Source organism: Callorhinus ursinus, unplaced genomic scaffold (assembly GCF_003265705.2).
Source record: "Callorhinus ursinus isolate GAN/ISIS: 27379988/994484 unplaced genomic scaffold, GSC_fseal_2.0 scaffold6, whole genome shotgun sequence".
Lineage (NCBI taxonomy): Eukaryota > Metazoa > Chordata > Mammalia > Carnivora > Otariidae > Callorhinus > Callorhinus ursinus.
The window spans coordinates 71066117-71092809 of NW_027397068.1; the positions used below are offsets into that span (position 1 = coordinate 71066117).

Below are 26693 nucleotides of genomic sequence, written 5' to 3' on the forward strand. Positions count from 1 at the left end.
AAAAAAAAAAAAGATTTTATTTATTGGTGGGGAGGGGCAGAGAGAGAGAGAGAGAGAGAGAGAGAGGATCCTAAGCAGGCTCCCCACTGAGCACGGAGCCCAACAAAGGGCTTGATCCCAGGACCCTGAGATCAGGGCCTGAGCCGAAATCAAGAGTCAGACTCTCAACGGACTGAGCCACGCAGGCGCCCCCCCAACGGAGATTTCTCCTGGCCTCTCCTAAATTCTTCCTTTCTTTCTTTGTCTTTTTCTTTTGAAGTTGGAGCCCGGGCCGGGTAGTTCCTGTAAGTCCCACAAATGCCCTAAAGCAAACATTGACCGTGAAGCTTATCACATCTGCTTTACAGTGTCTGGTGACTGTATTGAAGGTATTTTACTCTGCTTTAAGGCTTCTTTTGACCTCTTTGAGAGCCTTTGTTTCTCTGACTTGTTCCTCTGGCCACTGCCGTGAATGTTTGAGCGCCAGCCGTCAGCTACAGAAGGCTAATCCGTAGAAGGAAGAAAAGTGCAATTAGGGGGCCATTCATTTTCCCTCACAATTGTACATCTTTATTTGTACAGTCTTCAAAATGTGGTAAAATATACATAAAATTTACCATTTTTACCATTTTAAGTGTATGATTCAGTGGCTTAAGTACATTCACGATGTTGTATAACCATCACCAATTTCCAAGTGGGAACTCCGCATTGTAACTAGACAATAACTCAGCATCTCCCCTCCCAGCCCATGGTAGCCCGTTCTCTTCTCTGTCCCTACAAATTTGCCTCTTAAAGGTGCCTCGTGGAAGTACAGTCCTGCGATATTTGTCCTTTGGGATCTGGCTTCCTTCACTTGGCATGGTGTTTTCTAAGTTCATCCATGCCTGAACCTGTCGTTCCTTTTTGTAGCTGAATAATACTTCAGGGTGGTTTGTTATATACTGTTGATGGACTCTTGAGTTGCTTCCACCTTTTGGCTGTTGTGAATAATTGCTACATCAATGTTTAAATAATTTAAAATTAATGTTTAGTTTTTAATGTTTATCAATAAGTTACAATAACTGATTTAATGTTTAATGTTAACCTAGTCGCAGATGATGGAACTAGTTGACATTTCTGGGTTAGTTTCCATTGATTTCTTCTCCTCATTGGGGTCCAGTTTCCTGCCTGGTAATTTTTGATTGAATGCCAGACTTAGTGAATTTTACCTTTGTGGGTGCTAGATAATTGTATATTTTTCAAAACTTTCTTGAGCTGTTTTCTAGAATGCAGTGAAGGTACTTGGAAACAGTTTGATCCTTTTGATGCTTGCTTTAAGTTTTGCAGGATGAGATGAGAAGAGCCTTTTGGGTGGTTTTCTCCCCACCACTGAGGGGACAATTGTCTGAATAATTATCCAGTGTCCTGTATCACAAGCTTTTTCCACTGTGGCCGCAGGGAACCCTAGCTATTTCCAGCCCTGGGCGAACTTTGGAGATGGTTCTACCTGCTGCTTCTGTGGTTCTTCTGCCCTGGTTGGGCGGTTTTCTTGCAAGCACGTGCTGCCCAGGACTCAGCTGGAGACTCAGGGGAAGGGCGCCTCTGCAGATCTCCAGAACACAGTCTCTGTGCAGCTGCTTCCGCTCCCTCTCTGCCACCCCCCTCCCCCAGTCCTGTCTTCTGAGTCCTCAGTGCCGAGAGATGACAGGCTTTGCCTGGGCTTCCTTCCCGCCCGGTGGCCGCAGTCCCAGTGTCCGGCAGTCCCCGTGGCAGATCTTGGGCTTACCTTGTGTCCCCTCCCAGGAAGCACTGTTTTGGGTTGCCCGTTGTCCGCCGCCTGAAAGCTGTTGTTTCACGTGTGTTGTTCGGTGTCTGAGTTGTGGGAGGTAGGAGGGTAGATCCAGGACCTGATAGTCCAGCTTCTGTGAAGCTGAAGTTTGTCCCCTATTTATTTTGACATTCTGAGGTAGGTTTTGTCCAATTGGCCTTTTCCCAGGACCGATTATCTTAGAGAAAAGGGGCCCTGGTGTCCCTCTTCCCTCCTCCCTGCTCACCTTTCCCGTGTCCCGCGTAGCCGTTCTGCAGTGACCCCTGGCTGCTGGCTGCTTGCATGCACACCCGCGGCCAGTCGGCCAGCCACGCGGGGATCCCCCGCCTTGGTGGCCTCGGGCATGGATCTGATGCAGTCTCCCAGCCGGCTGGCTGGCAGAGGGGGTCTGTCCTGTGGGCCAGCTGCAGCCACTTCCTTCTGCTCCCCTCGCCTGCCCCCCCACCCCGATGCGAGTGAGGGCCGCACAGCAGCGTGGGCCTCCGCAGCTTCATCCTGTTACTCATTGGTTTTCTGTGCCGTTTACTTCAAGTGCAGTTCAGTCTGCAGACCGCGTACAGTCGGGGTCTTGCTTTGTTATCAAGTCGACAGCGTCTTGTCATCGAGCCGTTTGGACTACTTAGATTTGATGTGATGATGGACTTGCTTTGGTCAAAGTGTACCATCTTGCTGTTTCTTCATTTGCTGCATCTGTCTTTTGTTTCAGTTTGTTCTTTTCCCTTTATTTATAGATTATTTAATAGTATTCCTTTTTATCTTTATCATTGGCTTATTAGCTATTTATTCATACATGTTTCTTTCCTTTTTTTTTTTCTCTTTCTTCCTCTGATTGCTTTCAGGCTCGCAGTACGCACCTGTGCCTTAACACACTCTGACTCCACACATACAGGAATTCAGTCACAGTGTACTCCCCACCTCTCCCTCCTGTCCTTTGTTTGGCTGGTACATTTTACTTCTCGATATTATAAACCCCCCAGTACACTGTTGTTGTTCCTGGTTTAAAGGTCAGCCATCTTTGGGGCGCCTGGGTGGCTCGGTCGGTTAAGCATCCAGCTCTTGGTTTCGGCCCAGGTCGTGATCTCATGGGTCTTGGGATTAAGCTGCGGTAGAATCTGCGCTCAGTGGAGAGTCTGTTTGGGGATTCTCTCCTTCTGCCTCTGCCCCCCACCCCTTACTCTGTCTCTCTAAAATAAATAAAAGTCATCTTTTAAAAGTTATTTATCTTTTAGGGAAAGTAAACAATGAGATTTTTTTTATATGACCTACATATTTACCATTTCTGATGGTCGGTGGGGGGGGGGTGTGCGTGTGGGTGTGTGTGGGTCTGTGTGTGCACCTGCATTCAAGTTTCCATCCAGAAACCTTCAGTGAAAAGAGCTTCCCTTAACATTTCTTGCGGTGTCAATTTGTGGTGATACATTCTCTCAGCTTTTGTTTGTCTGAAAATGGCTTTATTTCACTAGTAATTTCTGAAGGATGTTTTTGCTGTGTACAGAATTCTAGGTTGATAGTCTTCGTTATTTTTCAGCACTTGAAAGATGGATGTTGACTTGTGTTGTTTCTGGTGGGAAGTCTTCGGTCGCTCTCTTTCCCTTTGTAGGTCATGTATCTTTTTTTCCTTTGGTTGCTTTTAGGATTTTTCTCTTTATTGCTGATATTCCATGATTTGTTTATAATGTCTCTTTGTGTGGTGGTGTGTGTGTGTGTGTGTGTGTGTGTGTGTTTGTGGGATTTACTCAGATTCTTGAATCTGCAGGTTATCGTTTTCATCAAATTGGAAAGTTTTTGCCATTACTTCTTCAGAAATTTCCATACTGCCTCCCTGCCCCTGTGGGGCACATGTGTGTTAGACTGAGTGAGTCTGTCTCACAGGTCACGAAGGCTCTGCCCATGTTCAGAGCCTCTTTTCTTTCTGTTGCTGTTTCTTCAAGTTCACTGATCTTTTCTCCTGGCATATCTAATTATCCGTAGAGCCCATCCGGTAAATTTTTTAATTTCAGAAATTGTATTTTACACCTGTAGTCGTTCCATTTGGATCTTTCTTATAACATCCATTTTTCTCATTATAATCATATGTTCCTTTAAGTCCTTGAACATATTTATAGTAGCTGTTCTAAAGTGTCTGCCAATTTTATTATGTCTGTCATTTCCTGGTGTGTTTCTAGTGACTTGTCCTGGGTCACATTTTTCTCTTTCTTGGCTTGTCTGTTAATTTTTTATTGGATAGTGGATATTGTGTGGGCATGTTGCTGAGTGTCTGGATTTTGTGTTTTCCCTTTAAAGGGTGTTAAGTTGTGTTTGGTAGGCACTTACATTACTTGTGAATCAGTCCAGTTCTTTCAAGACTTACTCTTAAGTTTTGTTGGGGTAGGGAGTCCAGAGTAATCTTATCTTAAGGTGCCTTTAGCCCTGCCCTAGCCCTGTTGGGGTCTCTACCACGAATGGTTTGGATGTGTTCAGTGAAGCTTCTCCACTCTGGTTCATTGTAGCTCCCAGCTCTGCCCTGACCTCTGAGCATTTTCTCAGCCCACAGCTCTCCTGTAGCTGTTGTTGGCTTGGTTCTAAAGAGTTTTACCCCATTGTGTGCAGCTTAGTATCATCAGCAGGCTCACAGAGACCTCTGTGCAGGTTTCTGGAGCTTTTTCTCTGAGTAGCTGCTTTGAGAGTCTGTCCTCAGTTGCTGAGCCTCCTGGAGTTCTGGTCTCAGTGTCTCATCACCGTGGCAAGACCTGCGCTTTCTGCCTGGGGTTCTCCGCTTGGATTCTTAGTGTTTGGGTCAGAAGGTGCCTCCAGGCAGAAAGCTGGAGGCTTCCTGGGGTTCACCTCATCTGCTTCCCTTCTCTCGGAGTTCACTGTCCTCTGCTCCCTGTTGCTCAATATCTGGAAACTGTTGTTTCATGTGTTTTGTCCAGTTTTCTAGCTGTATATGGTAAGAGGGAAAGTCTAGTACTGGTTACTCCTGTGGCCTTCTCCTATGATTTTGATTAATTTTATTATTTTAACTACTGAAATTTGATGTATGACTTATTCATCTAATGTACTAGTCTTTCTCTTCTCTATTTTATTTGGTCTGTACTATAAACTCTTTCATTCCGCTTTTAATAGTTTAATCCTTCTAAGGCCCTCAGTGGATTCAGGTTATACCAGGGAAATGATACTGAAGTTCTAGGGCAAACAATTATTTTTGCCACCTTGCATAGAGTCAGTGTCTCGCAGTTTATCTGCGAGGTCTCCGGATGACAGTGAAGACTGCATGTTAGCTCAGATCCCCCTTTCCTGTACCTTTCCCTTGTGTGCAAGCGAGGCCTCTGAGAGTCTTTGTGTTGTTTAAGAAATACTGATCTTAGGGGAAATCTCAGTTCACATGAGGAACTTAAGGCACTGAATATAATACAATATTTTGACAGATTCCGTTGTGATGACTATTTCTCTTAACTTTCATGAGATAATGTATTTTTTTTCCCAAGTGGGATTGTTGGAGTACTTAGCACAAAGTAATCGGTATAGTAAAGGGCTAAGTAGAGCTTGCCCACCATGATCATTAGCACTGGATGAAAGGGGCTGATAGCCGAAACAAGAATTTATTTTACAGGACAGTTTAATCTGAACTAAGTTTTCACTCTCAGGGGGAAAATAAATTTTTCAAGGGACTTTGTGCCATTTTGGAAACCATGCTGAGTTTATATTAAGGAGCCGGATGAAATGTTGAAAGATTTTAACATGGTTCTTGCTTTTTGTTTGTGGCTTTAAAGTACTAAAAATAAGGTGTTGTCATTCTGCATGTCTGAAGTCATAGTGTGTTTCAGGTGCCTTTTTAAAGTGATCATAGTATGTTTGGGATGAATTTATTTGTAATTCTCCCAAAATATCCCCTTGGGATTTTGGATGAAACTGCAGTAGATTTATAGACTGACATGTTTATGGTGTTATCCCTTTGTTCTCAGGAGCATGATGTGATTTATTGATACGGCTTTCTTCACTAAGGTTCTTCATGCCTGTGGTTCTCTCTCGTGCTTTATAGTTTGGTTTTTGTGGCTATTAGGAATATCCTCCCAATTGTATTTTTTTTGATCGTTATTATTTACAGAGAAACTATTGACTCATGCCAGTTTATCTTAGAATTGGTTTTCTTATTAAATTTTCATTATCCTATTATTTTTGCAAATGATTGGGGTTGAGGGACTCCCTGCAGACCATCCTCAGCATTGCTCTAATATCCCTACCTGCATTCTATACTGCATATACACGGGGTGAGGGGGTGTCTGAAGGGGGTAGTTGACCCTCCTGGGAGGTGGGGCTGGTCCTTACAAGATCTGGTGAAGTAACAGATTACAGAAACACCTTTCGTGGGAATAAGTAACCCAGTCCTCGCTCAGCTCTTTGTCTTGAACCCCAAGGCTAGTTCAGACCACTTGGTGGGCTGGAAAGAGGACACAGTTGTGCAGCAACTTTTAGCCCAATACAGAAATGTGTACCTAATGTTCAAAAAACCCAAAGGTCACGATAACTGACATTTACAGGGCCCTCTGTGCCAGTCACTATTCTAAGCACTTTGCATTTATGACTTCATTTATCATTTGTGTCACGAGGCACATGCTGTTTTCCTTATCTTATTCTGGAGGAATTTGAGACAGACTTGAAGGAATTTGGCCAAGTTTAGAAAGCTGTTGAAGTGGTGTAGGGAGTTGACCCTCCGTGGTCTGGCTCCAAAGTCCACTCATCATCGCCATGTTGCCAGTGATTACATCTCCTCTCCCTTTGTTGGGGGAATGAAAACCATTGTCAACACACAGTGCTGGGGCCCCAGGGGAAGCGGGAAGCGGGGGGCGGGGCGGGGGGCAGACCCTGTTACTGGGAGTGTGGGAGTTCTCAACCAGCGGTCTTTGGGATTTGGGGAACTGTTTTCTTTTACACTTTTCTGTCCCTTTTTTTTTTTTTTTTTTTGCTACAAGTCACGTGTCCTTTAACAATCAGTTTGGGGGTAAAGTTGTCTTCCTAACCACAGCTAAGTAAGTTTTCATGCACTTTGCCCTGGAGGTTGCAGAGTGGGTTAGTAACCTTGCTGCTGTGATAGAGAACAAGGTAGCTGTGCCGATATGAACAGTCCTAAGATTAAATACAACATGGAGTGTACAGGAACATAGGTACTGTGGTTCTCATTGGTTCTCCCGCATGTGAACACGTGTGCCAAATGCATGACTTTTTGAAGGCTGCTTTCAAATCTGTTCGCACTTTGTGCCCTTTGCAGGAGGAGGAGAACATTTTTTGAACTTTTCCTTTTTTAGACTTCATTGTATTGCTTTTGTTGTTGTAAAATGTATTATGTATATATTTTTGTGCAGTGAAAATAACAGTAAGAGCTCCGGGAAGATGGAGGCTTTTGTGCAGATTCTGTGTGCCTCCCAGTCCTAGTCTTGTAAGTTACGCTTTGGAGCCTTTTTGTGCTTTGTTACAACCAAGGAAGCATTCCCTAATAGACTGTGGTATTTTCAACATGTTCTGAGCTTTCTAGGTGGAGGTACAAAACAGTGCTTTCAATTTTTAATTTTGTTGACCAGGCAATAGGTTTATGTTAATTAAAAAAACAAAAACAAAAACACTAAGATGGCGCAAAGGGGATGAGGCTGGAAACTCCTCTCCTGTCCCCTCCCCCAGCCAGCTGGCTTCTCTCCTGGGGGGCTGTGTTACCAGGCTCCTTTCTGTCCTTACAGAGATAGTCCATGCACATGCAAGCAGAGGCATTGCCCCCTTTTTCACACAAATGGTATACCTTGCTTTATTTTCACACATTCATTAGAGATGATTGCACCTCTGAAAAATAGGCAAACCCTAGTTCTTTTCTGCTGGAGCTTGGTGCTCCGTTTGGCTGTGCCGGGACACTCGGGGACACTTGCTGTTGTAAACAGCGAGGCAGTGAATACCCTTTTGTGCATGTCACTTTGCAAACATGTGAGTATTTCTAGAGGATAAATTCCTAGAAGAGGAATTTCTGAGTAAGAGAGTGTGTGTGTTTGTAATTTTGATAGACATTACCAGAACTGCCTCTCACTTCCATTCGCACTATAGGAATAACCTGTTTCCCTGAACCTGCGCCTTCATCAACATGATGATGTTATGAGTTTCATCTTTGTTTCTCTGCCATGCTGATAGGTGAAAAATAATATTTGTTTAGTTTTATAAGTGAGGTTTTACATTTTTTAGAGTCATCCTTTTTTTTACTAATTTGTAGGTACCCTCTGTAGAGTAGAGGAACTACCCTTTAGTCTGTGATATGAATTGCAAGTATTTTTTCCCTGTTTGTCATTTACTTTTTATCTTATTATATTGGCTTTTGCCAGGCAAGGCAGGTATGTTTTATTGGGGCGAAGAGAAATCTCTCTCTCCCTACCTTTTAAGGACTTAAATTCTGTTTCACATTTGAAGTCCTCCTCTACTGCAAGATTATTTTTCAAATTCTCCTAAAATTTCCTTTGGTACTTTTTATAGTTCCCTTAAAAACCTTTTTTATTACGGAGAATGTCGAACATAGTCAAAAACAATAGTATAATGAAGCCTAAGCACCCTGACCCAGCTTCAGCGACTGTTGACTTACCTTGTTTGGTCCAAGACCCCATCCATTTCCCTGCTCTTACATAATTTTTGAAGAAGTGTCAGATCTTTTATAACTTCATTTGTGAATATTTTAGTGTGTATTTCGAAAGATGGGTAGTCCTTTAAAGTATAACCATAGGGGTGCCTGGGTGGCGCCGTTGGTCAGGCGTCAGAGTCGGTTTGGACTAGGGTTGTGATCTCAGGGTTGTGAGATGGGGCCCAGCGTCTGGCTCCTTGCTCAGCACAGAGTCAGCTCAAGTTTCTCTCTCCTCCTCCCTCTGCCCGTCCCCTCTGTGCTCATGCACCCCATGCTCCCTTTCCCCTCTCTCCAATAAATAAATCTTTTAATTTTTTTTTAAGATTTTATTTATTTATTTGACAAGAGAGACACACCGAGAGAGGGAACACAAGCAGGGGGAGTGGGAGAGGGAGAAGCAGGGAGCCGGATGCGGGGCTCGATCCCAGGACCCTGGGATCCTGACCTAAGCCGAAGGCAGACACTTAACCGCTGAGCCACCCAGGCGCCCCTAAATCAATCTTTTAAAAAATGATTTATTAAAAACTAAATAAAATAAAAATATAACCACAATACCATTTTGATACCTAAAAATTGAATACTTTTAAATATCACATAGCTCTTAAGTATTCAGATGTTCAATTGTCATAACCTTTTTTGCATTTTTTGGACTCAGAATCTAAATAAAGTCTATGTATATTGCAATCGGGATCAGTCTCCCAAATCTCTTAATTTATGGGTTCCCCTATTCCACCCCCTCCCCCGACAGGCTTGTTTTTGTCTTTGAGATTTGTTAGAGAAAATGGATTCTGTAACTTCCTACATCTGTATTTTCTTACCGCATCCTCTTTGCATAGTTGAATATATTCCTGTATATTTCCTATAAATTGGTATGAGGGTCTAGAATGGCAATAAGATGCAAATTCCTTTTTTAAGTATATTTCATAACTGGCATTGTATCCCATCAGAAGGCAAATAATCTCTGGCTGTCTTTCGGAGGCACTTTGCTTAGACGCATTAAATGATTAGGGATTGAAACTGATGTTCTAGTTCTGTCGTTCCTCTTTCATTTATTTATCAGCTGTCCTCAAGGTTCATCCACATTTATGCATGTTGCAGAATTTCCTTCTTTTTAAAAGCGGAATAATACTCCATCGTATATGTATGTATATCACATTTTCCTTACGCATTCATCTGTCAAAGGACATTTGGGTTGTTTACATACTTTGGCTTATTACGAATAATGCTACAGGGCACATGGGAGTGCTGATACCCCTTTGAGATCCAGATTTCAGTTCTTTTGGATGAATACCCAGAAGAAGAATTACTGGCTCATGTGGTAGTTCTAGTTTTAATATTGTGAGACATCTCCCCGTTCCTCCCCCCGCCCCGAAAAAAGAGATCTCCATATGATTTCCAGCGTGGCTGTACCATTTCGCATTAGCTGGAACGTCTTTATAGAGAGACACTTCTTCTCTGGTACTTGATTAAATAGTGCTACAGTTCATAAAGGAGAGACAGGATAAATGCCTGGTTTTTTTTTTTTGTCACCTGTATTTACCAGTTTTCGAAATGCATTGGTTCCCTGTATCCTATAATGGTGATCAGTTATTTTTATTATTTTGAACTCACAGATTTAAATATATTTGATGTGTCAGTCTACTGCAGTCCTTGTATTGTTGCTTATATTGTCCCTTATTGGGACAGCGAGCTCCTCTGCAGGTTGGCGCCTGTGTCCTTTTGATTCGGTCATAGCAGGTTTTGCCTAGTGTCTTTCCTATCTGGTAGGAAAAGACATTCCAGGCCCATCTTTGTATATTGTGTGTGGGTTTTTTCTTGTTTATTTGTTTTTTTTCCTTTGAAACCTGAAATTAGCCATTTCTTTAAGTAAATCTGATTCCTTTTAATGAAAAATGCTATTTGAAGATTGTAATCTGTGCACTTGCTCTGTGATTCCTCCCTTCCTTCCTTTAGTGTAAATATTTGGACCATCTTGGAATTTATATTGGTATAAGGCAAGAGGTCGGAATTCACTTTGGCCTTTTTCCAGAGATCTACTCATTATTATGAAACAGTATAATGTCGTCCTTGCATACTATTATTATACGTGTCTTTGGGACTAGTTGTGGACTTTCTACTTTTTCTAGTCTCTGCTTGGTTTTTGGTGAAAAAAAAACATTTTTTTAATATTCTTTTTGTTTTTATATGGCCAAACAAATTTTAGGATCAGTTTGTTCTGTTTCAGGAAAAAAAAAAAAATCTGTTCATATTTTTATTAAAATCGGTGAACAAACAGTTGCTATCTGGATGATCTAAAAACATGGGAAGGTTCTTTGTATGAATTAAGTTTTTGTTGCATATGAAAGTATCCCCAAACTCATAACTTAAAACCAACAGAGACAAAATTTTTCTTTAGTTCTGTGGGTAAGCTGTGGGTGGTTCCAATGATTTGGAAAGCCCAGCTGAGGCTGGATGAGCTTTGAGTGGCCTCCCCACAACGCTGGACTCTCACCTGGTGCAGCTGGGCTGCCTGGGGTGGGATGGCCTCATCTGCAGAGGCCAACCCGGGCTGGTTCAGCGGTCACTGAGGCGAGCCTGGTGACAAGACAGGGCAAAGCTCCACGTGCAAGTGCTTTTCATGCCTTTGCTTCTGTCACATTTGCTGTTATTCTGCTGGCCAAGGCAAGCACATGAACAAGACCAGAGTCAAGAGGTGGAAAAATAGCCTTCACTTCCTAATGCATTGGAGGAGTGGCAAAGTCATATATTGCAAAGATGGTATTCTTATAGGGAGAGGAGGATTTATTGTGGCCACTCTTGCAAATAATCTGCCATATTCCCCAGTTTTTCCAATTTTCAGGAACATTGTAAAGCTTTTTCCAGATCACTTTCTGCTTTCTGCTACTACTGTAAATGGTGTCTCCCTCCTCCCATTTTAATCTAGAATTCTTGGGCAGGTGGTACATGTACACAATTAAAATGGAAATGACATGAGGGGCACCTGGGTGGCCCAGCCGGTTAAGTGTCCGCCCGTGGCTCGCGTCATGGTCCCAGGGTCCTGGGATCGAGTCCTGCATCGGGCTCCTTGCTCCGCGGAGAGCCTGCTTCTCCCTCTGCCTGCCGCTCCCCCTTGCTTGTGCTCTCTCTCCCTCTCTCCCTCTTTCTCTCTCTGACAAATAAATAGATAAAATCTTTAAAAAAAAAAAAAAAGGAAATGATGTGAAAGGAAATCCACTGAGAAATGCACTCCTTCCCTCTCCCATCTCTATAGGTAACCAGTTTTAAAATAATTTGTTTCTTGAAGTCAGTCAGAGAAAGACATGTATCATACATATGACCTCACTGATATGAGGAATTCTTAATCTCAGGAAATAAACTGAGGGTTGCTGGAGTGGGGGGTGGGTGATAGACATCGGGGAGGGTATGTGCTCTGGTGAGCACTCTGAGTTGTGCAAGACTGTTGAATCACAGATCTGTACTTCTGAAACAAATAATGCAATATACGTTGAAAAGAGCAGGAGGGGAAGAATGAAGAGGGGGAAATCGGAGGTGGAGACGAACCATGAGAGACGATGGACTCTGAAAAACAAACTGAGGGTTCTAGAGGGGAGGGGGTGGGGGGGATGCGTTAGCCTAGTGATGGGTGTTGGGGGGGCACGCTCTGCATGGAGCACTGGGTGTTATGCACAAACAATGAATCGTGGGACACTACATCGAAAACTGATGATGTAATGTGTGGTGATTAACATAACAATAAAAATTAAAAGTTAGGAAAAAAATAATTTGTTTCTCTAGTGCTTTTTGGTGGAAATACTGGCAAATATAAATATCCTTCTACCTAGGAAAAGCAGTAGTATTCTGTAGGCCCTATTCCGCAGCTTGCTTTCCTCTCTCCGTGGTGTTCTCATTCCACACCAGTGCATAGAGACTGTTCACATTCCTTCATTGCTGCCTAATACTCCATTGTGACAGACCGTGGTTCACTTAACCAGTTCCCTGTGACTAGACGCTAGGGTCGTGTACAGCACCGTTTGCCATAAATACCTGGTACACAGAGATGCATCTGGAGAGTGGAGTCCCAAAATGAGATTTCTGAGTCAAAGGGTCAATTTATCTTTAAGACTATAGTGAGATAGCATTTCTCCCTCCCCGGATTGGCAGAGTATCCAAAAGTTGGGTAATTTATTCTGTCTGTGAAGCTACAGAGAACCATTACTCTCATATATATATATTTTGCTGGTAATGGTTTAAATGGTACATTCCCTAATGGAAATCTGGCAACATCTTGCAGATTAATTTGTCTTTCTTTGTGTGTGAAATTGAGCATTTTCTTTTTCATATGTTTAAGTGCCATTTATATTTTTCTATGAACTGTTTGTTTCTCTGCCTATTTTTCTGGGTTGCTGGTCTTTTTCTTAAGTCGAGAAGCTCTCTATGCTAGGAAGAGTAACCCTTTGTGATATGAATTACAAAGATTCTTTCCTTTATAAGTTGTGCGATATATGTTAATGATTTTTTTTTTTAGAGATTTTATTTATTTATTTGACAGAGAGACACCCCGAGAGAGGGAACACAAGCAGGGGGAGTGGGAGAGGGAGAAGCAGGCTTCCTGCTGAGCAGGGAGCCCTTTCATTTCCTTTTTTTTTTTTTTTTAAAGATTTTGTCTATTTATTTGTCAGAGGGAGAGAGAGAGGGAGAGAGGGAGAGAGAGCACAAGCAGCCCAGGACCCTGGGATCATGACCTGAGCTGAAGGCAGCCGCCTAACGACTGAGCCACCCAGGCTCCCCTATGTTAATGATTTTTTATAATAACTTTGTTCCCAGCCATGTTACAGGGGTCAGCAAATTGTGGCCCATGAGCAAGACCTGGTCTGCCGTGTGTTTTTTGTAAATAAAGTTTAATTGGAATGCAGCCACGCTCATTTGCATAACGTGTCTGGTAGCTTTTGTCCTAGAGCAGCAGAAGCAGACCGTATGGCTTGCAGAACTTAAAATGTTTAGTATTGTGCCCTTTACAGAAAAAGGAAAACCGACCCCAATTTGAAGCAACTACATCAAAGTGTTTCGTATGATGCAGCCATTTTGATCTGGCCTTAAAAATAAAAAAAAATCCAATTAACTTCTCATGTGCACCTGCAGTTATGAAGCCGTGGGCAGAACAGGCAGTCACATGTGGGCGTCAGAAGTGTCTCTTTTGGCACATTACTTGGTCATAGTGATGGTATGTATGATATGGCCCGTTTGCCACCACCTAATCAAATAACTATTAAAACACTTTTGTCCGATTGTTCTTATACACAGTACATAAAGAAGCTTTGATCTGGGTGAGTTTGGGTAGGCAGTCTCTTCAAATCATCCCTGTCTCTAGCAGTTTGGTTTGGTTCCGAGGATTTCCTGGTCCCAGTCCTTTCTGGAACAATTCTCCATGCATGGAGTACAGGGAGGGGAAGTAATGTGGATGTGGATGGTGCAGTGTGATTTGTGATGGCTGTTCAGAACTTTTCTCTTCCTCTTCTGATTGTGTAATTGCCCTTTGTCACACTCAGATTTAAGATTCGTCTAAATATACTCAGTGAATTTCTATTTACATTTCTGTTTGTCTTGGAAATTTCCAAAATTGCTCATCTAATTGATAACTAGTTAAATTCCTCTAAGTGCATCATATTTCAAGAAAATAGATATAAGCCCATTTTAGGAAAAAACATTTAAAGAACATACCAGTTTCACTGGTGGTTTATTCCCGAAGTTTTTGCACAAGAAAAGTTTTTAGCCATTCTTTATGGCTGCTACAGGTCTTTGTAGAAATTTCTTCTTTTGGGAGAAGATCTTTTACTAGACCAACTATTAAAATAAAAACGGAACTTTATCATCCTGACTATATTCTTGAATAGATAATAAACACGTTGCTTGTGAACATTTAAGGAAACGTTATTTTTTTTTTTAAGGTTTATTTGACAGAGGGAGCATGTGTGTGCGTGCGCATGCACAAGTAGAGGGGGAGGGTCAGAGGGAGAGCACCTTCAAGCGGACTCCCCAGTGAGCGCAGAGCCTGATGTAAGGCTCGATTCCAGGACCCTGAGATCATAACCTGAGCCGAAATCAAGAGTCTGATGCTCAACCGACTGAGCCACCCAGGCACCCCAGGCATTTCCTTTGTAGGGGAGCAAGAATTCCTGTCCCTTCACGGGTCTTTCTAGCTGGACTAAGAATCACATTGACATGAGACAGATTAACAGAAGAAAATCAAATTTAATAGCACGTGTCTGGGGGAATCCACACAGACGTGGAAATTCCAATGACAGGCAAAATGAAGTAAGTGTATGTGCCCTTCTGAACTAAGGTGAAGGGGCCAGGGGTCTGGGACTTCCAGGAAAGGAATGCACTTCCCAGGACGTGAGAAGTGCAGATGTTTAGTGATGAGATGGTTGCCCTGCCATACAGATGGGTCACTCCGATAAAATTTATCTCAACAGATAAGCCTTGTTCTGGGAAAGACCCCCCCCCCCACCACCACCGTGAATTCTTTTGTGTAGTTAATGGAGGGGCAGAAGTTTCTCTGGAGGCCTCAGGGTCTCGATTGCCTTCAGCTCAAAATAATCCACATGCCAAAGTGGCCCATTTTGGGGTGGCCTGCCCTCACCCCTACGGTTTCTCCTCTGAAACTTCCCTGCGGTTTCACACATTAAAAGTTGAGCTGGGGGAGGGGGCGCCTGGGTGGCTCAGTCGGTTAAGCATCCAACTCTTGATCTCAGCTCAGTTCCTGATTTCAGGGTCATGAGTTCAAGCCCTCTGCTGGGCTCCATGCTGGACATGAAACCTACTTAAAAAAATGTTGAGCTGGTAGGATGTTTTATCTCATTGAACCAGTCTAGTCTCTTAGTCCTGACAGTAGGTCAGTTGGGACAAACTCATTTCAGGAGGTGGTGATGCAAGTGTCTTCTCAAAGTTAGGCCTATGGTAGTCAGGCTGCTGGGAACTCAAAGCAAGGTACCAGGCTGCTATTTCCAGGGGAGCTTTATTGGCTCCATAAAGCCAACGTTCATTCCCTAAAGCTGTCTGGTCACAGAATCTGAGTCTATGCATGTCTCTCTCAAATATGACATTCCAGTCCAAACTTTGGTAATACAACCAATGTTTCCAGTGGTGTCCTGTCATAAAGAGAACAGATTCTTACTGAACTTATGCAAATAGATGGCCATGAACATGTAAGAATACTCACTAAGTTTCTGAATTCTGGGGGTTCAGATAAGGAGAAAAGATAAAGGTTTCAATTTGTTCAAAAAGATGTATTTTATCAAATTATAATAAGTCAGTTTAAGAGAAAGTGTTTTCTTAAATCTGGAAAAAACAAAACGTTTTCAAAAAGTTAACAGTGTTCCAAACAAAAAGTCATAAAAAGTGTCATTATCTTCCTCAACTTATTCAGTTCCACGTTATTAATTCTTCTTCTTGAATCCAGTTCTTCTACTAGTTCCAGAAATTTTTACCTAGTTCAGTTTTATGATCTGAACTGTACTCAGTTTTTTCCACGAGTCTCATTGAAGATGCAGCACTTTTGCAGGAAACTTTTTAGAGGCATCTGAGTAAAAAAGTATAACTGTCTGTAAATGATAAAAAAATTAAAAATGGCCATGGTTGAAGATCTGGTTAGAGTTCATTACAATGCAGTTGACAGGGAAATTTGGTTGTTTTTGTGACATATGCTTCAGGATAATAACATACCAGGGCATCATATTTCTAGGAGTTTCATGTAATTTTTAGAACACTTAATTTTAATAACATATCTACGTAAGTATAATGCAGGAGGGTTGAAAGAAAACCTTTTGTTTACAATTTCTTATGGAGAGCAGACCAATAGTTCAAGAGAACTTGGTACTTTTAACAACAACAACAAAAAAGTTGCACCAGGGTAGTTTTGATATTAAAACTCATTTACTTATTTAAATTTACCTTCACCTCAGCCAGTACTGACCACACATAAAGTTCTTTCTGAAGACTGTTTCTCCATAAACCTTCTAGAAGTTTTTTTTACATTCAGATTTTGTCCTAAATTTTCCCTCTTTAGATAACCAGTCCCACTTGAGGACAAAATTATCTTCTTTTTCTCCAACAAATATGTATTTTCATTCCTCATATTTTTTCTTATGAAAAGCACATCCCATTTTCCTCACATACCAAGTTGTTTCCCTTGTTGTTTCCAGTGATCTTAACTATATTTGTTAGAATTCTTAATGCTTAGAAACCTTAATTTCTAGTGGAAACAAGGTAGTAAGCAATTGTGAACTGTCACGCCAGAATTCATTAGATTGGCAGATATATATTTTATATGAATGTGGTTTTTTCCCATAGTACAGTCTTTCGGTAAAGCATAAAGTATGATTATTAACAGACCCAAATTTATCCTTAGTTTCTGCATTGGGAAGACAGTAGATAAGCCATGTTCATTACTTAATGTTTCCTTATTTTTATCTTACTGGAAATGATCTAGACAACCAGTGAATTTAACTCATTAACTTAGCAAGACTTTAAAGTCTTTAGGTTGCCAAAGATTTTGGAAGCTATTTAAAAGTTAACCTACAAACCTTTTTATTTTATTTATATCTATTTAATTTACTTGTTCTTAACAGTTATACCCATAAAATTTGATGAGGCATCAAAGTCAGCCGTTAGTCTAAGTTTCTTGTTCTTCTGGAAGATTTTGCAATGGAGATACCATGAACTTATTTGACTTTTAGTAAACAAGTAGAATAAACGTTTTATATTTAATGCTGATAACTCTAAACACATGTCTGCAACCTTAAGTTAGTTTTAATACCAAATATTGCCCCAGATCACTTGAACTTGAAAAACATTTGGGTTAGTTTCTATCTTTCTGAGCTTTAGGATGGCCAGTCCTTACAAGTGCATGCCTTCAAATCAACTAGCTCTTTTATAAATTAATTTTAGCAATACCATCCAGAGGTAGAGAAAATGTCTCACATTTACAATATACATACATGGACACTCAAAAAAGTAGACAAGATACAAACAAAATCTTAATTTTCTTTCTACCAGTATTTGTGGAGAGGACATTACAGGCCCAGTTTCTTTTTTTCTTCAGTGTCAGGGGATTGTATTTACATTTCAAAGATGATAAGATTTATAATTTCAAGGGACAGAGAAAGAATGTAAAAAAATTTTTTTCTAGACTTTGAGGGTAATTGCTATTGAAAATTTACTTTTTTTTTTAAGGTATAGAACAATTGTGTTGCAATATCTTGATCTTTTATAATATGTACAAACATTTTGAGAGGAATAGTTGAGGCTTGGAGATTGGTAAAGACTGGTGAGCTTTAACTTGTTTCTAGAGTTGCAGTTCTGGTTTTGTAGAGGTTTGTAAAAGAAAGTTGTTCCTAATTCCCCAAAGACTTGGATTACAGCCTGAATATCAAGGGATTGGCCCATATTTTTAACTAAATTTGCTACTCTATATCAGGAAGAATTTTAACTAAAATGGGAACCAAGAGATTTATGACTTTGTAAGGTATGTATAGAGCATTTTAACAAAAGCCTTTTTTTCTGAGTACCAGATTTACCCTTGGCTTCGATTACTCCCTGAACATTGGCCTTTTGCAGATCATTTGTATAAGGCCTAGGAGAAATTTTGGTCATCTATTTCCTCAGTGAAGGCAAAGTTGTAGATACAGTCAAGTAATCTAATTACTCCCTAAATTAGGTAGGGTCTTTTGAAAGTAGAGGTAAAAGGATTTTAGAATTTAAAAGATCTGCAGCTGTCCAGGGGATGCGAATTCTTTCACAGCGGGATAGTCTGGGATACAGCTGCAGAGGGCACCGTACAGGAATGCCCAAGGCAGGCAGAACGTGATCCCGGAGCCCAGGAGCGTAGGAGCTAGGCCAGCCGTATTGCTAGTCTCAGGTGCTTTTAGATTTATTTTCTGGCTGTCAGCTCTTACATGAGCACCCTAGATACCTAGAGCCTAGAGATTAGGCCGGAGTGATCTCTGTAAATCAGAGGGAAGTTAGAACAGGCAGGTGAGCCTGGATTTTAAGAAGGGGAATTTACTTTGGGTGTGGACATTTATTTTTAAGTCTTAGGGCTAATTTCTGTTCTTTTGTCAGGGGAGTCCCTGAGGCTAGCCATTACACTAATAACACAACTGAGCTCTCTCTCTCTCTCTTTAATATAGCCAGTTTAAAGGATCCATTGTATGGCCGTTGGTGAGTAGAATCTATTAGTAGCAACTCAAAGTAAGCCTTTTAGTGGCTTAACCAAAGATGCAAGAGGCTTCCAGAGAAGGGCATAGATGATGCAGACCCCATGATCCAAAAGTTTACTCCCGAAACTAGTATAAGAAAGTTTAAAGGCACGGGCAGTAAGGATGGTGTCTCCCGTATCCCAGGAGAATGTGAGATGCTTCCAGCCACAGGTCTACTAATCTAACACCAGGCAGGTGCTTCTGGAATGGGACTCAAGCAGTGAAAGCTGAGATGACAAAAGTTCCTCTGGGCTGGGACCTCTCGTGACAGACACCCCTGAGAGCTCGCCCAGCTGGACAGAGAGAGGCTCGGATCCCCAGTCTATTCGGCTGGCCACCAAGGTGCACCCTCTGGATGGTGGAGACCAAAGAGAATATTCCCATTGGTCATAAAGCCAAGCTCTTGGGACATGGAACAAGATGAAAGGAAAACTCCAACGGCTTTATGTAAGCCTTGGGTCTGTGGGAGCCACACTAATACATGGGAGGGATGTGCTGTGGGGTTGGGGACTGTGTCTTGTCTTGTCTTGTCTTGTCTTGTCTTAGAGTATACACCTCATTGCACAGTTTTCTTGAGGTTGGCAGGTGACCTAGTGTCAGTCTACCCTGTTCTGGGACCAACCTCTCCTATCACGGGAGTTCTCTTGAGGTGGCCAGTGCCCTAGCAGCTTTTAAGTGCTCGACTCCTGCCCACCAGTTTTGTGGCTTTGGCTTCCAAGATGTCCGGTAGCAACAGATGACAAACAATAGAAGAGACACAAAGGAGAACAAAGACCATCCCTGGGAGGAAATGGATCAGTAACCAGATGTAACCAGAGTCACTAAAGCCCAAGGAACTAGTTCCATAAACATTTTCTCCTGCTAATCTGAGTTTAGAAAGTAAGAAGAGGACTCTGACCATCTTCTCCATTGACTCTGCAGGTAGAGGTTCCGGGAGGCTGACATGGTAAGAAATCTCACCTTCTGTGGCTGCTGGTCCGATGTCCCAGGGTCTGCCAGCTGCCCTTGTGTCCGGGGCAAGCGGGGGCCGGCGAGTTAAAGTATTCTGCCCAACTATGCCAAACTGTCCAGGAGCAAGAATTCCTGTCCTTCTAGCTGGACTAAGAATCAAATTAACATGAGACAGATTAACAGCAGAAAATGAAATTTAATAGCATACGCACAGGGAATCCACACAGGCAAAATGAGGTATATATGTAGCTGAGGTACAGGGGTGCAAGAGCACCTGGCTCCGGGGGTCCCAGACGGACTGGTTTTGGCCATTCGCCACTGACAAAATCCACAGGCAGAGAAAGGAGCCGTGGTCAAAACAAGAAAGGAATTGATTTCATTGAGACCACCCACCGGGAAATCAGCACCCTAGCATCTCAAAGACTGTCTCCAGAGTGCTGAAAGTACTTCCAGGTCTATACCAGGACAATGTGGGGCAAAGGTGGGCGGGTACGTCGCATGTTGGGGTCAGGCATGTGGAATCTTGCTGGCTCAAGGCAAACCTTATTGCTTAAGGGGGTAGTTTTGGTTCTCATCACGCTTTGCCCACAGGGACTTTTTTTTTTTTTTTTTTTTTTTTTGCCTGAGTTAAAAGATAAGCTGGACAAAAGAACTTAATCAGAAAGTTTGAGGTCAGAATGCAGGTGGTTGAAGTCCTCCTTCAAATAGGAGGTTCTGCACTAAGACAGGGCCGGGGTCTGGGGCCTCAGAGGAAAGGAGTGAATTTCCCAGGGCAGTGAGAAGAGCAGATAACTGCTAATTAGATGGTGGCCCTGCCCTACAGCTGGGTCATCAGATACGGTTTATCTCAGCGAATAACCCTTATTCTGGGGAAGACCCCCAACGTGGATTCTTCTGTGTAGTTGAGGGAAGGGCGGATGTTTCTCTTGAGCTGCAGGGTCTCATTGCCTTCCGCTGAGAATAATCTTCCTACTAATGTGGTCCATCTTGGGGGTGGCCTGCCCTTGGCCCCTACACCTTCTTTGGAAATTTTAAGAGCAACATACCCAAAATGTGATAATCAATCCATGTCCTCTGGTAAAGAGTTTTTTTAATGTGTGTGGCCGTCTGGGACCTCAACCCGGCCCTAAATTAACAGTTTTAGTAACGACACAGGGGAAGCTGTGCAAAGCATGCATAGCAGGCTTTCTGAGGACTCTCGGGCAGGAAAGGATAAGCAGTAGTTGGATATAGTTGGATGATGGCTTCAGAATTCAGAAAACTCAGTAGGTTGGGGCAATGGCTAAATCTAACAAGATGAAATTTTACAGGGATGATTTAAGATTCTCTGATGCAAAGTAACAACCGAAGTGCAGGCCAGGATTGAACTGAAATCACAGATTGTTATAAACCGAAAAGCATTTAAGTCTTAATCATTTAAAATAAGGACAAATACATCTGCATATATTAAGGGCGTAATAATGCTCTTAGAGTCTATTAAAGGAAGTTCTTTTTCTTCTGATGATCTTGATGGTTATGTAAAAATGAGATAGAGGAAAGCCTTAACTGTATACGATTTCACAAGTCAAATGAGCGTGCTTAAGTAAAACACGCTTGGCATTTGAGGGGTGTCTGGGTGGCTCAGTCGGTTAAGCGTCTGCCTTTGGCTCAGGTCATGATCCCAGGGTCCTGGGATCAAGCCCCGCCTTGGGCTCCCTGCTCCGCGGGCGTCTGCTCCTCCCTCTCCCTCTGACCCTCGCCCCCAATGCTTGCACGCATGTGCTCTCTCTCAAATGAATAAATAAAAACTCTTAAAAAAAGCAAGCTTGGCATGAACGAATTATATAGAAATATCACTTACATGTAAAATTTCGGTTCTCAAGGGTCACATTAATAAAGGATCTATCCATCTCTTGAAATTTTTTTAGTTTTTGAGTGTCTCTGTTTTTAAAGTGAGAGAGGGCTACATTGCTGAAGATTTACTGCTTTTCCCCAAGATTTAATTATGATTTATATAAAATCAGAAAAGCAGATGCTTAAGGATGGGGACTTGTCCTCTGCATTTTGACCCCCACATGAACTTTCTGCGGCCGGTTTTTTTTTGTCATTTGGAACTTTTTAATTCTCTTGTTCATTTTAGGTTCTAGTGTTTTGTTTTGCAAAATAGGAAACGCAGTAGTGTTACTATATCCAGTGTTTCTCTTTTATTTAAAATGTCTTCTTAATAAATTCTTTGGTTTGGGATTATTGGTTTGTATCAACTTGGGCTCTCTTGGTTGTGTGAGAGGATCTGAACTCACATTAGCTTAGGCACAAGAGGAGACCCGTTGGCTCTTGTGTCTGAGAGGAGGAGAGTAGCCTCAGGCTTGTCCCTCGCGTGACCCCCTCAGGACGTTCTTTTCTCTTTGTCATTCCACCCTGTACCTCAGCTAGTTAGCCACTGGCAGCATTTTCAGAGAAAATGACCGTTGCTTCCCAGCATCTCTCAATTTCTAGGAAAGAGTTCTGATCCCTGTTTGGGTTATATGCTTACCAATGGCTTGGAGTCAAGCCGGAAGTTTCCAGAAGGAAGGGATGTGGAGCAGACAACATAACAGATGTTTGCGACATGGTCAAGAAGCCTGAATATTTTGATACCCCTCTCTCCTCTCTCAAAAGGAAATACGTGTTAAGGATGGTGGGTTACGCACATACCAGTGGTATGGTGCCACAGGTCTATTCCAGTGCCTGGACCGTCGAGAGCTTTGGATCTGTAATGTTTATTTTACTGTAGCTAGATAATGGAACTTGTGTTTAAGATTGCTGTCTACTATCCCTTCACCTTCTTCTGTAAGACTTTCTGGTATTGCTGTTGAAGAGATTGTTGACAGTATGTGTTCAACATACAGTATCCCATCCCCTGCTGTCCAAGAACTGTGTAGAGATTTAGCTCCTGAAAATACTGGAGTCATTTCTTAGAGTGTAGCCAGCACTGGAGAAAGCAGCATCGAAAAATGGACCTTTTCTCAAAGGCCATATGAAGCATAGGGGGACTGATGGGCATTTGGGGTGGAGGCCAGCATCTCTGTATGCTGTCAGTGGTGGAGCGAGGGAGAAGTCAGATCCAGATACCAGAAAAGCAGGTAAAGAGAGACAGCGCCCCGAGGGTTTCCATTCTAGGGGCTCCCGGGCTACCTAAGCTTGGTAAGAGTGGTTGCTCAAATTTGTTTTCTGTTGACACGTTATGCTCATTTTGGGATGTGCTTTTTAACATTTTTTTGTTCTCTAAAATTTCTCTCAATCTAATTTTTAAGAAGCATCGCTAGGATTCTTTTTTCAGGTGGCTTAAATCAGTGTTTCCATAAACCTACAATGTTTATATATATTTTTCCATGGCTAAAGTTCAGGAATATTTAAACGTGGGAGTTTCCAGTTTTCGTTATTGACTTGTTCCGTCAAGTTGTACATTTGGTACACAAGAGGCTTTGGTATTCTGTGGTGGGGATTAGCTAGATTTAGCTGCATTAGAAAAACTTGTTAACCAGGATCCCTAAGGAACGATAACCAAACAGCCCGTTGTTGGTCCGGCTCTTGTGTGCGCACCGGGCCCTTCCCAGGAAGCCCGCGGTCCTGGGGGCCGTGCCTGGCCCAGGGGTCCTCTTCACCCTCCTCACGCATTCATCTGTATCTGCCCTCGATGCGGGGGGAATTGAGATTGGGGTGGCGTGGTTTTTAAAAAACACCCCACAACGTGACCAGCAGAATTCTGTCAACTTTTGCAGCAGTAGGAGAAAGAGCCGTCAGCAGTCTCGTCGTCCCGTGTACGGACCCCAGGAAAGCTGTCATGCTCACAGAGCTCTGCTCCGGCCGGCTCCGGCCACCCCCTTCCCAGCCTCTCAGGACAGAAGGCCAGGCGCTGATGCCGTTCTGTGACTGACAGACTGGACCGTATGTTTCTTTCTAACATTTTGTTATGAAAAAACCTCGAACATGTAGAAAACTCGAAATCATTTTCCATTGAACACTATCAACCTGTCTAAATTCTGTGAACAACATTTTACTCTACCGGCTTTGTTGCATATTCATCCCTCAGTCTAGCGTCGTCTTTTTTTTTTTTTAATGTATATCAAAATAAATTAGTATTTGGAGGGTTGTTGCTTTTTGTTTTAACCTTTTACCAGTAGCTGTGAATCCTTAATCCTTGTTCTGAGATTTCAGGCATCAGTAAGCCAGTGTGGGGAGAGTGCACTGGCAAGCAGTACGGCCTAGTGCAGTTCTGACCATATGGTGGGTGTTCAGTAAATATTTGTTAAATGAGTGCAGTTCCATTAGTCCTGTTTGACTAGCTCTGTACATATACTTGAACTTGCCACTTAGGACAGTTACTTTCCAAATAAATCGTCGGTTTCCTAGGTATATGTTATCTCCGGTGTATAAGATGGACCTTCTTTTATGAGATAGTCCATGAAAGACAATTATTTAGAATTTGAAATGGATTAAAAATATATATTAAGTACTATAAAATATATCCATATGATATCTACTTTTTACCACAGTGATCATCTTGGAATGTGCACATAGTGGTATTCCCAGGAATCCGTGTTTCTGGGTTGACGCACACTTCAAGCAGCCTCTTGAGGAAGAGGCTGAAGGAGCAGCCCCACCTCCCATCAACCAGAACAGCTTCCCGTTAGTCTGTTTTCCATGGAAATTGCAGGAAAAGTTAGAAAGTCACAGCTGTTTGGTCAGCTGACCAGTATACAGCACCCTGTGGAGGCCATCGTATGGTGGGTCGTATTCCAGGAGAAGAATGTAAGTTTATCTTGCTCCCTGGATCTTAAATTCTGAGTTTACTTGGCTAGGGGTACTGCATCATTAAAATTCATCCCAGTGGCCCTAGATAAAGAATAGTGAGCATGTTCACTGCCAGGGAATAATCTAAACATGTATGAATCTTACATGAGTGGACACATGTGTGCATCTGTATGTTCCTTTAGTCCCTGAGAGTGAGTGTGCCCAGAATGAACGATATCTCTGTTTTCACTTCTTACCTCTGTGAAGAGAGGGTGTTGGGGCACTTAGGTGGCGCAGTTGGTTGGGTGTCTGACTCTTTGGCTTGGGCTCAGGTCATGATCTCGGGGTCTTGAGATCCAGCCCTGTGTCGGGCTCTGCACTCAGTTCAGATCTGCTTGCGATTCTCTCTCCCTCTGCCCCCGCCAAATAAATAAATCTTTTAAAAAAAGAAAGAAACAAAGGGCATGCTTTTCTCCCCACCCCCCCCCCGCCCCCGATGAAGTAGGTGTGTTTTGAGAACATTTTGGGATCTGGTCTCTGGATGCAGTATGGGCAGCTACCAGAAACCCGCCCTGTTTCCAGAACAGAGCAGGGGCCCTCACCGTTGGTGTCCCCTTTCCTTACAATAGGGCCGACGGGTCATCTTGGTAACATGTCTTCCTTTATTTCAAAACAACCATAGCCACGGTCATGAGTGTTCATGCCAGCATGTTTACAAAGTGTATGACAAAGATTGGTGTTTTTTTTACTGTGAAGTTTACATTTGTAACTTCCTGTTTGTCTCTATTCCCAATAGGCTCGGGTTATGTATGATTTTGCTGCTGAGCCTGGCAATAACGAACTGACGGTTAATGAAGGAGAAATCATCACAATTACAAATCCGGTAAGAGGTTTTAAAATCTGATGGTCTCTTAAGGACAATAATTATTTTTAAGATTCTATTTTTTTAATAAGTTGATAATTCAAACCCACACAAATTTTTACCCTGTTGTTTATGAAGTATTGATGGTGAAGTAAGACTCTATATTTTCTAAACAGTGAATAAAAGTTAAGTCCCCTAAAGGTAGTTGGATGGGGTTCCATCAGACAGAAATGGACAAAGAGATGTCCCAGACAGATCCCAGCCAGATCCCAGGTGTAGAGATTAGAAAGCATTCAGTGTTTCTTGGAAGTCATAGCTGAGGCTGATGGACAGCCTGTGAGCCAGGTGTTTGGCTGAATACTGCACATGTATTCTTAACATATTTTCTCCATGAACTCTGTGAGCTAGGCACTTTTAATCTGTGTTTTACAAATGAGGGTGATGAGACATAGAGGGTAAGCAAACTTGCCCAAGATCGTTCTGTTTGTAAGTGGCAGAGCAAGGGTGCAAAACCACATCTGCTTGGCCTCTGAGCCTCTGCTTTTTCTCTCTGCTGGGAACACGACATGTAAACAAGGGTCCCAGGGGTACAGGGCACATATGTGCCAGTAGCAGACAGGCTAAGAAAACTGGCTCTTCAAGCCAAATCAGACAGGATCTGTGGGCCAGGATGTAGACTTTGGACTTCATTTGTAAGTAGTGGATTCATTTAAGGATTTTCTTGTTGATGTTGTTGTTAGGCAGGTGATGTGGTGAGACTTGCATTTCCAGGAAATTAATCTAGCACAGGTGTATCGAATGAACTGGCATGGCTGGAGCCTGGGGATGCGACTTCAGGTCGCATTGAATTGAAGAAAGCTGAACACAGGAGGCCTTGGTGCCAGATTAGATACTGTTGGAGAGAAAAGAGGCAAGGATCCCCGAGAGTTTTGGCTTTTGACCTGAGAGAATGGTGGATTTATTAAGTATGTGAGTCAGGGAGAAAAGCTTCTTTGGAAAGATTAAATGAGTTTATTGTTAGATATGTGGAGCTTGAAGAATAGTAAATAATTAACCCTTCCCTATAGCTTTGCCTCAGTTTAAAAATGGAAAGGCCGAGCTGGAGGTGAGAGCTGGGGGTAGGCCAGCTCTCGGGACACCTTTGAGAGTAGCATGTGAAGAAGGTGGCTGGGACAGCTGGAGATGTCCTCGCAAGGGAAGGAGGAGATGCAGGTGTTCCTCCAGGTGGGAGGGAGAGGGGCCTGGGACAGCGCAGAGACCAGGGAAGGAGAACGGGAATGACCAAGAGAGTATGGTGGCTTCTTAATACTGATAGTATTTTCAAAACCTGTTTTAATATGTTTTAGATACAAAAAAGAATGACTGGGTAGGAAAGGTATATATAGTTTTAGATAATATGCTAGGTGTATATAAGTAAATAGTTTCTATTTTTAATCAGTAGAGATACTAAAGATTCCTTATCTGATTTTTTTTAATGAA

General features: G+C 42.4%; 1 protein-coding gene across 3 annotated transcripts in view; it reads left to right on the plus strand.

Moving 5' to 3' along the window:
- SNX9 (sorting nexin 9) overlaps positions 1 to 26693 on the plus strand; it is a 117062-nt gene that overhangs the window by 33738 nt on the left and 56631 nt on the right. For all 3 annotated transcript variants that reach the window (XM_073894153.1, XM_073894152.1, XM_073894154.1), the window contains exon 2: positions 25149 to 25235. In XM_073894153.1, the coding sequence (XP_073750254.1) occupies positions 25149 to 25235 (87 nt within the window). The remainder of the gene's footprint in view (positions 1 to 25148; positions 25236 to 26693) is intronic.